The following is a 16,777-nucleotide window of genomic DNA, read 5'->3' as shown; positions in this document are numbered from 1 at the left end:
GTACTTAAACCTCATCAGAACACTAACAGAGTAGAATGCTATTTTTCACATGCACCTCACCAGACACATGCAACATCTAGAGAGACCACAGGGCTTTCTTCTCAAGAAAACACAGGCCCTACAATCCATGCCATGATGTATGTGGCTTGATTAAAAGCCATGTCACTGTAATCTGTTTTGCATAGGGTAAGGTGACACCTGCCTGGCTTCCAGGCCAGTCTCTGACCCTGCCCTGGTGGGATTACTGCATATCCACAAATTTGACATAGCCAATGACATCAGCAGTGTCTGTTCAGGAGAATATGCTAATAACAGTGTCCTACATGTTGGTGTAAAATGCTCAATGTAATGTCAAGAAAGAGCGTGTATATCACACACACACACACACACACACACACACACAGAGAGATGACTGTAGTGAGAACAGAACCCCTATCTATCTAAGGATGCAGGCTACAGAACTCAGTACTTTACACAAGCACCACGGCACAAGTCTGACTTAGAGTGCTTCAGGCAACACTTTATAAATGATGCAGCAGTTTGTGTTGAGGACAATATAACAGTGTCCCACATGCTGGTGTAAAATGCTCTCTGTAATGTCAAGTAAGAGGACACAGACACACGCACACACACACACACACACACACACACACACACACACACACACACGCACACACACGCACACACACATGCATGCACACACACACACACACACACACACACACATGCACACACACACACACACACACACACACACACACACACACACACACACACACACACACACACACACACACACAATTGACTGCAGTGGGAATAGAACTCTGACTGAAGTGAGAATGGAACCCCTACCTATCTAAGTGCACAGACTACAGAACTCAGTATTTTGCACAAAATGCCATGGCACAAGTGTGATTTTTACAAGAGAGCAGTTTAACTTAGAGTAGATGACTTTATTTATTTATTTAATTTATTTACTTATTTATTTATTTCCAGTTTGATGACCGAGGAAGTCCACTGGGCCAAGCAGAGCCTATTTTCAGTGGAGGCCCGGGGAGAAAAAGCTCCAAAATCAGTTAACAGAATATAACGTAAGAATAGTATGGAATATACAGTATACAAAAGCGTAAACATACAATTTAAAACACAAATACAGAATCAGGGAGTATACATTTAAATAACACAAATGTTAAAATATAGATAAAGTCAAAGTAATACAGATAATATAATTAAAAATACAAGTCATGAAGTGTTTATACAAGCTTAGGGTTTGTTCTAACAATATGATCAGAGGTGATAGCAGATGAAATTTAAGGGGGGTTTGAAAGAGACGAAAGTGTAATTTAGGTGAGAAAGGAGCAGGAACAGTCCCAATTTGAGGTAAGGTAAGACTGGGGAGAGCTTTGAAATTAGAGTGGTTTTGAGTACAGCAGAGGGAGAGGGGGAGTGAATTTCATAGTTTAGCAAAAGGAGTGTGATAGAAGTAATTGGCCAGGACATTGAAGAGGTTTATAGATTTTTAGGAGGTCTTGGTTTTCAGATCTTAGAGTACAACTAGGGAGGTAAGGGGTTAAGACAGATGAAAAAGAAAAGGAGGCAGAGGTGCCCCCTCCCAAAAAAAAAAAAAAAAAAAAACAGTAACCAACCACAAAACACAAGCCAGGCACCCAATACCAGGATGTCAAATAATACACGAGATACTCTTTGAAATGCAGAATGAACAGCTCTTTAATCACATAAATGCACCAACATGTAAGGTGTTAAGCTGTTCATTCTGCATTTTGCAGAGTATCTCATGTATTATTTGACATCCTGGTGCCGGGTGCCTGGCTTTTTTTTGTAGTTGGTTACAAATGAAAGAGAGGCAGATGGAGGGTTGGAATATGGGCTATTGTGAGCAGTGGTGAGTTGTATGAATTTCAGGTAATTAGGAGGCTCAAGACAGTTTAAGGAGTGGAGGGAATGGCAGTGATGGGTGGAGTATTTGGACCCTGTAGCACATTTACAGACTTTGTTATAGCAGGCTTCTAATTTGTTTTTCAGGCTAAGTTGGAGATGGGTAAGTAGAGGGTCACCATACATAAGAGATAAGAGCAGGTTGGAGGAGGCTAGAGTTAGTCTTATAGAAGTGGTTAAATAGCAATTTTGTCTATACAGCAGACCTAGTTTTTGGTATTTTTTTTATATTACTTTGGATGTGGATATTGAATTTTAAATGTTCATCAATGATGACTGAGTAGTTTGGTGTAAGGTACAATATCGATTAGAGTGTTATTGTGGCTTTTTATTTTAAAGGAGTTTTTGTCTATGGTGAAATTTCTCGAAGGAGAAAATATGATGATTTTTATTTTGTTAGCATTGACAGCAAGATGGTTCTTTAGCATCCATGTTTTGGTAATGGAGAAGGCTGTTTGGGTTTTTTGAAGGAGTTCAGAAGGAGAGTTTGCTTGTCAGAGGATTGTGGAATCATCAGCATACTGGATCAGTATAGCATTGTTTATGGATTTGTGAATGGTGTTAATGAAAATATTGAAAAGTCAGTGGCCAAGAACAGAGCCTTGGGGGATGCCAGACAGATTGTTGAGAAAGGATTTTCTACTTGGGTTTAGAAGGGAGGAAATGCAATTCCAGAACTTCTTGTGGTTAGAATTATGTTCTGATTGGAATTTGGAGTAATAAGTCTTACGGTCTTTTAGTTATTAGTTTCATCACTGAGTTGCGGAGTTTGTTGAATTCAATTAGAGAATTTGTTAACTTTTTTTGGTATTGCTTCCAACATTTGTCTCTGAGGTGCATTAGTTTTCTGGTTTCTTTAGATAGCCAGGGAATGGTTTTGGCTTTTATTCTTTTTGTTCTAATTAGGGCTAAGCTGTTTAGTAAGCTCAGGAAGGTTTTGTTGAAGTAATTAGTTACACTGTCCAGAGGCAGTCTCTTTAAGCATCAGCAGGCCATGTGGGAGACAAGACACTGGGAGGCCTGCATGAAATGGATGTGTAGGCATGTTGTTGTGTCTTTCAGCTTTTCCCGGTTAGGGGTCACCACAGCGGAACTCCGGTCCAATAATGATTGGCAGTAGATTTTTACGTGCCGAGTTGCCAGCCCTGACACACAACCTTCAACGAAGGTAAGCCCATTCATGCATGTCTCCACACAGAAGACACTCTAGCTGAGAGTCGAACAGGACAACGTCTTACTGTGAGGCGACAACACTACTGCAGCACCACCACCACAGTAATAAAAGTATCAAAATACTGGCAATCCATGGCAATGGAGCAGTAACTGTAGGATACATACTTCTGCTCTTCTGTCTAGTCTTGTCATCTGAGACTTAGTAGTGAAACACATGGATGTCCACTCACCAGGTTGGACAAGGAGAAAGTCATGGTCAGCTGCCTGTCAGGTGCCAGGATTCATCAAATCACACATGCACTCAGGTCTCTCAGCTACAAGTACCGCTGTGACCCTGTCATAGTTCATGTTGGTGTGAATGACCTAAGACATATCACACCAAACTATAAGAAGAGAGACATGGTTGAGCTCTCTGAGTATGTGTTCCAGGCAGGTAAGTCCCTAGCATAGTACCCTCACCTATAATGATGCCACAGTATAAACAAAAAATTATTGATTTCAATAATTGTCTCGTTTTTGGTGTTATTCAAATGGGATCCAGTTCCTGTCAGTCTGGGAAGCCATGGTTGACAAACCTTGCTGCTTTGCTTGAAACAGTTTGCATCTGGCAACTCTAGGATTTTTGCTGCTGACAAAGGCTCTTGCATCCACCATAGTGCCTTTTTTAGGCAAGATCTCGAAAACAACACTACTAAGAAAATAAGGGTCATGCTGCTAAATGCTAGGGGCTTAAATCAGAAACTGCACTCCCTGGAAGCACTTCTATCACTAGAAGATGTAGATGTCTGTGCAGTCACAGAAACCTGGTTCAAGGCCTCAGAGAGTACCTCAGCCTTGCAAGGCTACAATGCCTTCCACATCTTTAGACGACAAAATGAACGTATGAAAACTAAAGGAGATGGTGTTTCAATCTATATTAGATATAAATTCACCTCCCATCTAGTTAGACTGGACAACTCCATGGAGTTACTCCAGGTCCAAGTTATGGTGGGTAAGACCCCCATTCAAGTCATAACCAGTTATAGACCCCCCCTCCATGGGTCACGATACCCACAAAGCCTACTTAACCCAACTGGAGACAATCCAAATTTTATCGAACACACTAGTTATGGGGTATTTCAGTTATCCCACCAACAACTGGGAACCTAGGCTAGCCCTAACTCTCTAGCAGAAAAGTTCCCTGACTTTGTTAATTCAAATGCACTGGAACAAATTGTCCAAACTATGACAAGGGGAACAAACATTCTGGATCTGGTCCTCACCAATATGTCAAACATTTACACTGCCGCAACTGTTGGACCCTCATTAGTTAACTCATTACATCTGAGTGACATCCAGGTGCCTCTGCAGTTAACTCCTACTGATGTTTCTAGGCATCAAATATTGCTTGTTCATATTTGCATTAATAATTCCAAAACCATGTTATGTACAAGATTTTACAAGATTTCATCTTAAAGCTTACGCAATGGCAAACTCAATTACATTAATATTTGACCTTTGTCTAGTGCAGGCAAATAGATATTAACTGTTGTTTTTATGATATTAATTTATAAAGACATAATTTTCAGATTTTTCTAAATATCTCAACAACCAGGTAACACTGACAGAACTCCTTAGCCTCATATGAAAACTCTCGGCTAGATGAATAGAATGCTGATTACAGTATGTGTATAACTTGAGTGGTTGCTGTGATATTGTAAGTTATTTACAAAATATTACAAATGTAACAGTTACTGAGTTATTGTGACTTATAAAAAAAGACATAGAACCTAAAGAATACTACCGCTATCAAAATAGTTTGTGCTGAAGAATTTGCCATTTATGCTTCTTTTAAAACCACAGTGGTTCCAGAGATATGAACATTTGTTTGAAATGTGAGGACATAATTTGATTCTAACAAAAGGCTTAGGCTCCACCCATAGTGCAAACTTGCTGAGCACCACTGGAGTGAATGAGTTAAAACTGACCACAAAACAATCACTTTTGAGCTGGCACTAACACCAGAACTCACAAAGGGGGAAATCAGACTAAAAAAACTTCAAGGCAAATTATACTCTCCTAGGTGAAGGTATAATTGCATTCCAAGCCCCACCCCAAGCTGGAAGTGATAACTATACCAAAGATTTCACTAAAACCCTGTACAATCACTTGCATAAGTGTATAAACTTGGCTGTACTAGAAAGAATCAAAGCCAGAGCCCCAAGTAAAAACAAGCTGCCATGCTGGACATCCAGCATCAACAAACTTTAAAATAAAAGCAAAAAGTCGTTGTCCAAGAAATCAAAAGCAATGCCCCAACAATGGAAAACCACCATCCTCAGCCGCAACAGGCAAGAAACTTAGAAAATACAGCCAAGGATAACTATAAAGCCATTTAAAGCTATGCATATAACCTAAAGGTTAGGACCCAAGCTTGTGCAGAACTAGTGGCCAATGGTATCACACACACTGACCCCACAGAGATAGCAAAGCTGCTAGTGGATAGGTTTGGTGACAATTTCACTCCCTTATCCCCTCCTAACATACAACAAACCTTCCCTCAACCCCCCCACCCTATCTGAAGAGCGTAGGTCTTTAAAGCCTTGTCCAGAGTAAAAAACACAGCCTCTAAGGGACCAGACAACATCCCAGGCTGTCTTCTAAACAGGCTAAAACATGAACTAGCATCAACACTAAATACCCCTTTCCACGATAGCCTAACCGCAGGCTTTGTTCCTGTGGAATGGAAAACAGCAACAGTTATTCCCCTCCACAAAGGTGGCCTAGCAACAGACCCGGGGAATCAAAGACCCAGAAGCCTGACCAGCATCATTTGTAAGGCCATGGAATGTATCATTATGGACCTCATAAACCCTGGATCCTACAATTTGGCTTTGAGAAGGGAAGATCCTGCCTGTTGAATCTGGTGGATTTCTTTGAAAATGTGACCAAGGCCATTGACGAATGCAAATCTGTGTACACAACATACCCTGACCTGGCAAAGGCTTTTGACACAATCCCACATGCAGGCATTACCAATAAACTTAATAAACTGAATTTAACTCCTTCATTGTAAGATGGGTTGCCAACTGGCTCACAAACTAGACATGCACTATCAAAGTGGGTGACTCCACATCAACCAGCAGATCTGTTATCAGTGGGGAGCCACAGTGGTCAGTGCTAGGCCCCCTACTGTTTGGTATATATTTTTCAGAAGTTCAGGAGAAAACTAAGGGGTTGTAGCTGACCAAATTTGCAGATGACTGCAAACTAGGTGCAATCACTGAATCCCCAAATTATGTCAGTATACTCCAGGAGGGTCTCACACAGACCAACGACTGGTGTATTAGTCATGGTCTCAAACTGAATTCAAAGAAATGCATCATCATTCCCTTCATCACAATGTTCCTTTACACTATCAAATCAATAACAATACCCCCATGAAGTGGTAAGGGACCAGGGAACAAAAGTTGACTGCAACCTTAACTTTGCCCACCATGAGTCTACTGTAGTAAGGAAACATTTCTACATAGCAGACTTCATTAGTAAAGGCATCACCTCAAGAGCAAGAGACGTTATAACTCCCCTATACTCTGCATTTATCCAGCCCAAAATTGAGTATAATGACCCTTTTGGCATGTACTATACCAATCACGTGCAGCAATTAGAGAGACTTCAGAGGTTTCTAACAAAGAAGATCAAGGGGCTCCAGCATATGGCTTATGCAGACCAACTAAAATCCCTGTCAGTATACTCCATAGACTTCTTAGGGAAGACTTGTGCTTGGCCTACAGAGCAATCCATGAGCCAAACCTATTGAACTTGCTGCATATCCATAAATCAAACAGAACTAGGGCTACCCATTCAGGGACATAAATATGGCCTGTGACTTAAATAGGACATGCTGGAGGGACAGATTTATCTCCCAGCAACTGCTGCATCTTTGGAACAGGCTACCAATTCATATGAAACAGCACACCTCTATGACACTGTTCAAGAGGAACCCAGATGAGTGGATGGGGCACTGTAAATTCTTATGAGGGATAGAGCCCACACAACCCTCCTGGACATGGGCAGTTATCACTAATGCAATCTTGGGTATTGACTAGTATGTCTATGATATTACATTGGGATGAAACGGCTATGCTTAAAATGACCTCCTGTTTGATAACCTAGTAATCTCCTATGATCCTATGATCATATATGCAGAATTTAACCCCAGAACTGACATATATATAATACAAAATTCTTTTTAAAAATTTGGACTGACAAAGAAGAATGATTAATGCTAATAAAGTACGGACTAGATACTAAATATTTTAAGCACTTTTTGATATTTTTATTCAGACTTGAAATGGAATTCTGCAAAAGAAAACCTAAAAGAAACTGGATGTTTAAATCTTCTTTATGAAAGGGTATGTCATAGAACACTAACTTTTCTCTATATCTCATTTTCTTCTAAGCAATAAATGTATTTGCTCCCTTTCTTTATTTAAGGCTATGCAGTCGTTTCTAGATATGTTTAAAATTGAAAAGTTGCCCATTTTTTGGCCTATGAATATGATTTTTAAAACAAATACCGCAGGTATTGTACATATAATTTAAATCTAGCTAGGTTTTAGTTACTTTAAAATGTGTCTTAGCATATCACTTTCACATCAAAAGAAACTAAAGATCATTAAATTATATACAAACACACACATAAACACATATGTATACTTGTATGTATATACAAATATACATTACTCTTCTAGCCTGTAATATTTGCCTGCATTAGTGGATTAATGATTGATTGCATTGAAGACTTACAAAACTATAAGGATATGTTGCTTCATGCATTACAACAGCCATTATGAGTTATTACCTTTATAAAAGCTGTTAGCCATAGGTCCTTCATCATCTAAATCTATCAAATTGCCTTCGGATTTACTTCTTTGTATTGTACCTTGGCGAAAGGATGTTTTTTTAGTAGCTGCCATTGTTAGTCCTAGAAAACAAACAGATGTTAAGATTTCAAAGAATAACGTAAATGCCTTTGACACTTTTTTGGTTTTATTACTTCATGTTATATGTCCCAAAACAACTCTAAAAAAGAAATGTTGTAGAATAATGAAGCTAAAACTGAACTGAAAAAAATAAAGCCAACAATGCTTTTAAGGTATGCTTTATTAAGAGAGTTGATAAACATGGCGGTTTAAAAGCTAACTATTACTATTTGTAAACTGCAACAAGAGACAGTAAAAGGGAACACCATATTTTCAAGAAAAATCAATTGTGTGTTACACTGGCTTTTAACTAAAAAAATGTAGTAGGCAACAACAAAAGAAATGTTCTCGTTTTTTACAGGACTCATAGGAGGTTCAAAACAGTTTAGTCTCCTGACCATCAACACCTTGTCAATACCCACTCTCAGGCTGTACCTTCATTTTCTAGAAGGGCTAAACCATTTAATCCTATGGTAACTCTGAGGTTTACTTAATTTATTTGCTTATTCAATTTGTTTACCCATCCATTCATCCAAGTCAGTTTGAAGGATGACAATGTAGCAAATTGCTTAACTTGCACAAGCAGATTATTCCCCAGATTAGGGAGCGCTGTGTAATGAATGTCTTTCTCCATCATGCTCTTTTTATCTGCTGGTGAAGATTTAGATTCCTGGTCTTGGAGTATGCTATGCTATTAGATTTGTGGAGATACAGGAGAGCAAGGACAACAAGATCTCTAATGGTGTGCAGATGAGACACACCAGGAGTCTATAAGAAGCTAAGTAAAGGGGTATACTATCTAGCCTTTCTTAGTAGCTCAGGGTATTTAAGCCTGGCATCTTCTAACTTAGATTTCTCTGTGCCTTGTCTAGCTGTTTGATATGTCAAGTTAGGTCCATCCTGAAGGGGGTACTGTACTCTGCAATTTCTTTAACTGATGCTGAATAAAAGGGAGCAGTGGCATTTTTAGGTCTGGATGATATACCACTAGCTATTAGATGTGTTGTCTAAAAGAATTTTCAGAATACAGTTGTCACATGATAATTGAGTGAGAGGAAACTGTCAACCTAGATGGCCAGGGTACTTGACTATATTTTCATTTGGTAGTAGAGCATTGTTAATATTATTACTATACTTTATTCTGATTTAATTTCAGCTCATTTTAGTACACCAGGTAATAACTAGGGTAAATTTGTTTTGAAATGTACAGGCATCAGATGAGTTCATGACAATAATACCATTTGCAAACTTAGTTAATCAAAGGTCCTGGTTCTCTATATGGAGATCAAGAAGTAAATGCAGAAAATGAGGGTCCCAGTACACAGTCTTGGGGAAACTCTTAATCGGTCTTTTAACCCATTTGCTAGCCATCTTTCCACATAAGAATCTACATTCAAAACACTGAGATACTTACAGTGCTCATATTAGGTATGGTGCCAAACGTTTTGTCTGGGTCAAGATATAAGATACACTATATGATCACCATGATAACTGTTAACAGTCTGTGTGACCTTAAAGTTGTTAAGTAGGTTTAAAGGCAGAATCTCTCTTTGAAGAAGTTGAACTGTTGAGAATTTAGTCTGAGATTTTAGATATCATAAATTATGAGATCAGTTATGATACACTCCATAGCTTTGCAGGTCAGGCTGTTAAAAGTGATGGGTGTATAATTACCATGGCTCAGGGTAGGGCCACTCTTGTGGAGGGACATCACCACTGTAGGGCACCACAATTCAGGAGCAATTCTATGGATAACCTTAAGTTGAACAAATCTGGGGAGAGGTTTAGCATTGCCATATGTATTGCAGAACATCCAGGTATGCTGTCAGCTCCAATGAAAAAGAAAGTAATTTTTGTTTTTTAATAGCACCATCAGAACAATTTCTGATAGTAGAGGTTATAAGAGATTCTAGGATGTGTGGAGTTTGAATATATGTGTTTTGAGGATGAAGTTTGCACAAAAATTGTTTGCCAGTTTATTGGCAATATCTATTGGGTTAGAGTGGGTGGTCTCATTTAGGATACCATCTGAGCATTGATGGATATTTTTCCTTATTTTCCTAAAATAGCTAAAGAAGAATTTATAGTTACCCTAAGCTTCAGAAACAAGGCTAAGTTCATGGGTTGCATTATTAGCCCTAGTAGTATTTTTTAGTTCCCCAGTACGTTTTTATACTATCCTGGAGTCCTTTTATGCTATCCTTGAATTTTGAGTCCTCTTATTCATATACTTTAACTGGATGACACAGCTGTAAAACATACTTACCACAATTTGTCCTTGCAGCTTTAGTATTACTAATCTAAATATTTTTTTGATTTTATAGAATTAAAATTTTGAAAAGAAATTCAAGTTCAAAGAAAAATTAAAATTTTGAAGTTTGACCAAAAGGAGGAAGAACAATTCCCAGAATGTTCGAGCCCTTGTTACCAAAATAAACAAACTGCTCAGAAGCTTAAAATCCACCAAAGCTAAGTTTGAAGCTAAAATAGCTACCCAAGTCAAAGACAATCACAAGGCATTTTTAGTTATGTTTGTAATCTCAAAAGCACAATGCAGCAACACTTTGAGCTGATTGTGAGCAATGTTATCTAAACCAAGGCTGAAGATGTAGTGAATCTACTGGCTGATAAATCTAGCTCTAACTTTACCGCTCTCTCTCCCTTCTGTCTGTCCCTCAAGATATAGACAAAACTGGCTTATCTCCAGCTATTACACAAAACCACACCCTTAAAGTGCTATCAAAAGCTAAAAATACTGCACTATGGACCATGACAATATCTCTGGATGTATCTTAAATAGCATGAAGTGCGATTTAGCCACACCCCTAACACTGTTCAATCTCAGCCTCCAAACAGTCTTTGCAATGCGCGAATGGAGAGCAGCCATAGTCATTCCCCTGCATAAGGGAGGATCTTCCACAGATCCAGGCAATTACAGACCCATATCTTTGACCAGCTTCATATGCAAAGCCATGGAAAGACATTATGGAACTAATCAATCAAGACACAGGGAACCTCCAAACACTGGACCTGTCTCAGTTTGGATTTGTCAAGACCAACCAAATCATGTTTACTCAACCTAGTGGATTTTTTTTAAAAAGTCACCAAAGCAATAGATGAAGGCAAAATGGTACATACCACATATCTTAACCTGGCAAAAGCCTTTGACACAGTTCCTGACTCAAGCATAGTAGGAAAATCAAAATAAAGTGGGAATAAACTCCTATGTCAACTACTGGATTGCCAACTGGCTCACAGATAAGATGCAGATAAACAAAACAGGAGAAATTACCTCCAAAAATAGACCAATACCCAGTGCAGCCCTAGAGTTCTGTGCTGGGACCTCTCCTGTTTCTGAAGTAAAAGCCAATACCACAGGGCTCTAGCTGACTAAGCTTGTAGATTACCGCAAGCTAGAAACTGTCAAAGAATCATCAAATGACTTGGACATCTTGCAGGATGATTTGTCCCAAATAAATTAGGTTGTGCTAAAATCATGGACTGAAACTAAATGTCAAAAAATGTATTATTGTATCCTTGGGAAGTTATCTATCCCAGGGAACTACCACATTGACAATATGCCCCCAAGAGTTGACCCAGTTATTCAGGATTTGGTAAATTATGCAGACAGTAACCTAACTTTTGACTAATGCGTCCATTGTTATAAGAAAGCTCTTCTGTATTGCACAGATTATAAATAACAGGATTTTGTCTAGACATTGGGATGTCATTGCCTTCCTTTACTAAGCCCTCATTAGGTCAGTCATTGAATATAATGCTTCCTTTGGCATGTGTCTGTCCAGAGACACACAACAGCTGAAACACTCACAGAGATACCTCACTAAAAAGATGCAAAGTCTAAACAACATGTCCTACATGGACCAAATCAATATCACTATACTCGGTATCCTACAGACTACTAAGAAAGGACCTGTGTTTGACATAAAAGGCATATTCCTACCCATTACAGATGGATTTACTGCACATTAGCAAGTCAAATGGCATCAGAAATACTCAATCTAAGGATCTACATCATGAACAGAACAGTTTGGAGGGACAGGTATATCTCGTAAAAAGATACCCCTGTTCTGGAACAGACTCCCCAACCACAGAAAATAATAGACATTTCTGTAAACATATTAAATCAAGAAAATAAAATATCTTGATGTGCCCATAAAAATAAATACTTGTACAGCCACATAAAATTAAAAATTAATGTACTGTTTATTTTGACTAGAGCCCAGTGGTTGTACTGCAAGCACATAATATTATATGATACAGAGTTAATTCAGTCACTGACAGCATGTGCAAGCAGCAGGTTTGAAAAGACCTTGTGCTGCCAGGTGAATTTTACATGTTTATGAGGCTACCTTAGCATCTTCTTATGAGCTTCAGTGATGGGAATGTATTAAGGAACCTTTTTAGTCAGCTGATGCTTTAGCATATGAAAATGGCAGCTCTGGTCTGGTTCCATAAAGTAGCACTGGTGGGTGTACCCCTCAACCTTTTAGTGCAAGAATAAGTGACAGAGTCAAAAATAAAGAGGGGACAAAAGTACCAAAATAGGGACAGATTTTAAAAATTGTTCTTATCAACTTAGAATGATGTTAAAATAACAGGTTTTGCATTATCTTGCATTTCCTGAAGGATCTGATGTCTGAAAATCAAAGGTTCATCACTATTCAGTGTCTTCAGTCTTTTACAATTTGCCAGGATATCGCAGATTTTACTAGGATGGTACAAAAATATTAAGCAAAAATTTGGACATTCTGCAAAACTCTGGAAAGTTGAGAGGAATCAGTGATTAAGCCCATAAAGTCACCAGATAAATAGGGTCCCACTCCAAGCCAAGTACCTTCCTTCTTTTCATGTTTTCCTTTCAAAAGGATCGTCCTGTCTGCTTGACAGCAACAAAAGCAGTCAATCCTAATTGTTCTTGGTAAAACACAACAAAATTCTTTCTCAGCGTCTTAATTCTCTAACACAGTTATCATTGTGAGTCAGCAAAGGGTATTCCTTCCACTGTCTTTGCATACCCCTTTTTTCCTTTACATGGATAAAAATTGGTGGGCTCTCAACTGAGGTAATATTTAGGGGTGGGGTGAGATTTAACATCTGCTTTTCATTTAAAGAGTTCACAGGCTATCTTGTTTAAAATGCAAGTTTGGGAACAGATGCTATGGACCTGCCCCCCCTCCATTCAGGGAAATGATTAGAAAAATGTTCAAAAGATAGGTGCTAGATGTATAATGTGGGGATAGGCCAGGAGTCCATCATTCCACAAAGGTGGCAGGAATTAGTCAAGAAAGAGAAGACCAATGGCAGGAATAAGGCAAGAAAGAGAAGGCTGATGGCAGGAATTAGGCAAGAAAGAGAAGACCAGGACAGATAAGAATTTAATCAATAGCACAGCCTTGACATACCTTTTTTGCAAAGTGAAGACAGCAGGTTACAGTTGCTGAGTTGTACACTTTGTATTTGAACAATAAGTGTTTTTGATTCACAGGACAGGATTTGGTAAAGCCTATCTGTGGAAACAATGAGGTAAGGTCAGGGTAAGCTTGTTGAGTTTTTGGTGATTTAAAAAAAATAAACATGAAGTGAGGATAATGTGGAAAGTTTTGATTACATATTACAGGGAATTATGCTACAGCAAGCAGTTTTTTTTCTTGTAATAGTAAGCCATTGGGGTCTGCAGGGTATTGCAAGCCTGGCAGTATCTGCAAATGTATTAATTTTTGACTGCTAAATTTCTGACAGTAGTGTTTCAAATGTTATATCTTGTGGCTGAAATTTTGTGATCACTTAGTTACATATAATGCATGTTAAGCTATAGCACAACAAAGATTATCTCAAAGTCTAATTTACCAGGGATTTTGGGCAATTGTGCAAAACCCATGGACAGAGCTGAATGAGGGAGTTCTTTTAATGGGGAACTCACAGACAGGGAAAGGGTTGGATGCTGCTAAGGGACATTTCATGAAGGTTAAGAATGTAAATGGTTGTTCTACTAGTAGCTGTTACCTGTGGATGAAATTACAGCTCTTTGATCACAATTAGATGAATTGCAATTCAGTGACTGGTGTTTGTCACAGGCAATCATTAACAGTGTTCCAATAAGAGCCAGCAATGATTCACTGTTAAGTTTCTCATTATTCTCCATGTGTGCACAGCCATGGAACTGATATAAAAATGTAAGGGCTTTAGGGGGACTATACTCCTTCATGAAGGGCGCAGGGCTCCCAATGCACACAATGCTTGCTTTTTATTTTCACAAACAAAAATCAAAACAATCTCACTACAAGTAGTGAATTCAGATATTTATTTAGCATTTTCTTCTCTCAGGATATGAGTTCTTCAGAATAAAAACATCAGATTAAACAAGCAATAAATAGCAAATTCACATCACGTAATTGCGACATCATCACTATAAATGTAAACAAATAAATCCAATAAGCAATAATATTAATAAAATAATTAAAAGTAATAAACTCTAATCATCTGATTTTTCCAAAAAAATACACACACACACACACATATACACACACACACACACACACACACACACACACACACACACGCACACACACACACACACACACAATATACTGATATGTTCATTTAACCCTGAAAGCTTTTCTGCACTCAATCTAAGCTGCTAGATAGCTTGTCTCATTTCAACTATATTACAATAATTACCACCCCTCAGATTTTTTCAACATGCTGTAAAACACAAAAAATATTTTTTTTACATGCAGGGGTTGATACTTAAATATTTAAAAAGCATATTATCATAATTAAAAGTTGATATAGTATACAAATTCTGAAAACACACAAAGCTATGTAGAATAGAATCAGCAACCAAACAAAAACGTTCTACTAGACTGCACAGAGGAAATCTCTGATGTGATGCTAGCATAGAGGAAGTCTCTTGGTGTTGAGATTTTGGTCAGATTCTGCTGAAGTTCTTATTTTTAATTAAAAAGAACAGAAGCACTCAAATCTAACTTTGCGTCCAAGACTTCCTCTGTGAATTCTAATAGTACTTTTGTTGTTTAGCATACAAATTCTTCCTAACATGCTTCTTTAACCTTCTCGATTCTCAGCTAGAGCATCTTCTGTGTGGAGGCATACATGAATGGGCGTGCCTTTGTTGAAGGTTGTGCGTCAGGGCTGGTAACTCAGCATGCAAAAATCCTCTACCAAACATTAGTGGACTGAAGTTCTGCTGTGGCGACCCCTAACCGGGATAAGCCGAAAGACACAACAATGCTTCTTTAACCTTCTGGTAGATATAACAATGTAATACGCATCACATGTTGAACACATAACCAGATAAACTATGCCTTCAGTGTTATATGTAAAATGTCCTTTAATACCTACAATTTTATTCAGATGATTTAAACATACATAAGGTCCTTCAAAAAATATCAACAAACCTTGCAATAACCATATTTAATTATACCAATGTTCTTTGTCAAAGATGATACTCTTCTATACACAGTATATCTATATAAAAATACTTTTAATATTGTCTCCCCATTTGTAAGTAAAGCAAGCTTCATTGCCTACAACATCAGAGAATCCCATGTTACCCCTCAGTATTTTCCACTTGTTAGTAATAATACCCTTAACAGTATAACTATCAACAGACATTTGTAAACAACAATTAACTGTCTGATTGGTACCATAATCCTTGTCCTTGATGTTATCATGTGACTCTTTCAACAATATAGGTGAAACTTTATCATGTCTACAACTTAAGACTTCTTTTGCACATTGAGATAAAAATTCAAAATCATGCCCTCTATCTTGAAATGAATATTCATTTTGAAAGTCACCATCTTTAGAAACAAGTCTAGAGGCTCTAATAATATGATCCCTAGGAATATGTTTCTTCATAAAATTGAGATGTAACCTAGATATTTTTCAAATAATTTGGTATGAAAACTTTTCTTATTTAAATACATAAAAATAGAACATCCAAATAATGAGTTCAGCATGTAATGCATATTAAGATGATTGGTCTACCACAAAGTTAAATAAGCATATTAGAGACCAATATATGCTAAATCAACTTTTAATTATGATAATGCTCTTATTACATATTTCTGAATTATCCCTGCATGCAAAAATTTTATTTCTTGTGTGTTTTAAATCATATGGAAAAGGTCTAAAGGGGGGTAATTATCATAATATAGTTGAAATGAGAGAAACCATCTAGCAACTTAGACTAAGTGCAGACAAGTATACAGAGTTAAATGAAAATAAAATAAGTATTTTTTGAAAAATCAGAACATTAAAATTGATTTTATTTAATTGAAGTTTTCCTTAATGGATTTATTTCTTTAAATTTATGGTGCTGATGATGTCATAATCATCTGATGTGAACTTGCTATTTATTGCTTGGTTTTATTTCACATTTTTATTTTTAAGAAATATTAAATCTTGAGAGAAAAAATCATTAAATAAATATCATTAAATACATGTATGAATTTGCTAAATATCTGAATTTACTACCTAGTGGTGAGGTCCATAGGATGATATTAGGCTATTGGCCCGGAGGCCCTTATAAGCCTAGCCAAGAATTTCACCCATGTTCCCACAAAGTCACCACCCGTTTTCCTGTCCAGTAGGGACACAGGTGAGATCCAGGAGTAAATTTCCCTTTTCCCATCCAGTCA

At 37.7% G+C, this 16,777-nt stretch overlaps 1 protein-coding gene across 8 annotated transcripts in view; it reads right to left on the bottom strand.

Moving 5' to 3' along the window:
- MACC1 (MET transcriptional regulator MACC1) overlaps window positions 1-16,777 on the bottom strand; it is a 501,067-nt gene that overhangs the window by 216,356 nt on the left and 267,934 nt on the right. For 7 of the 8 annotated variants that reach the window (XM_044064707.1, XM_044064711.1, XM_044064709.1 and 4 more), the window contains one exon: window positions 7,973-8,095. In XM_044064707.1, coding sequence (XP_043920642.1) covers window positions 7,973-8,095 — 123 coding nt within the window. Of the gene's footprint in view, window positions 1-7,972; window positions 8,096-16,777 lie in introns of those variants that run through there. The other variant, XM_044064715.1, reaches the window with a different exon arrangement.

Source organism: Protopterus annectens, chromosome 3.part0 (genome assembly GCF_019279795.1).
Source record: "Protopterus annectens isolate FY-2018-M chromosome 3.part0, PAN1.0, whole genome shotgun sequence".
Lineage (NCBI taxonomy): Eukaryota > Metazoa > Chordata > Ceratodontiformes > Protopteridae > Protopterus > Protopterus annectens.
This window is presented reverse-complemented; position numbering and strand designations above follow the sequence as displayed.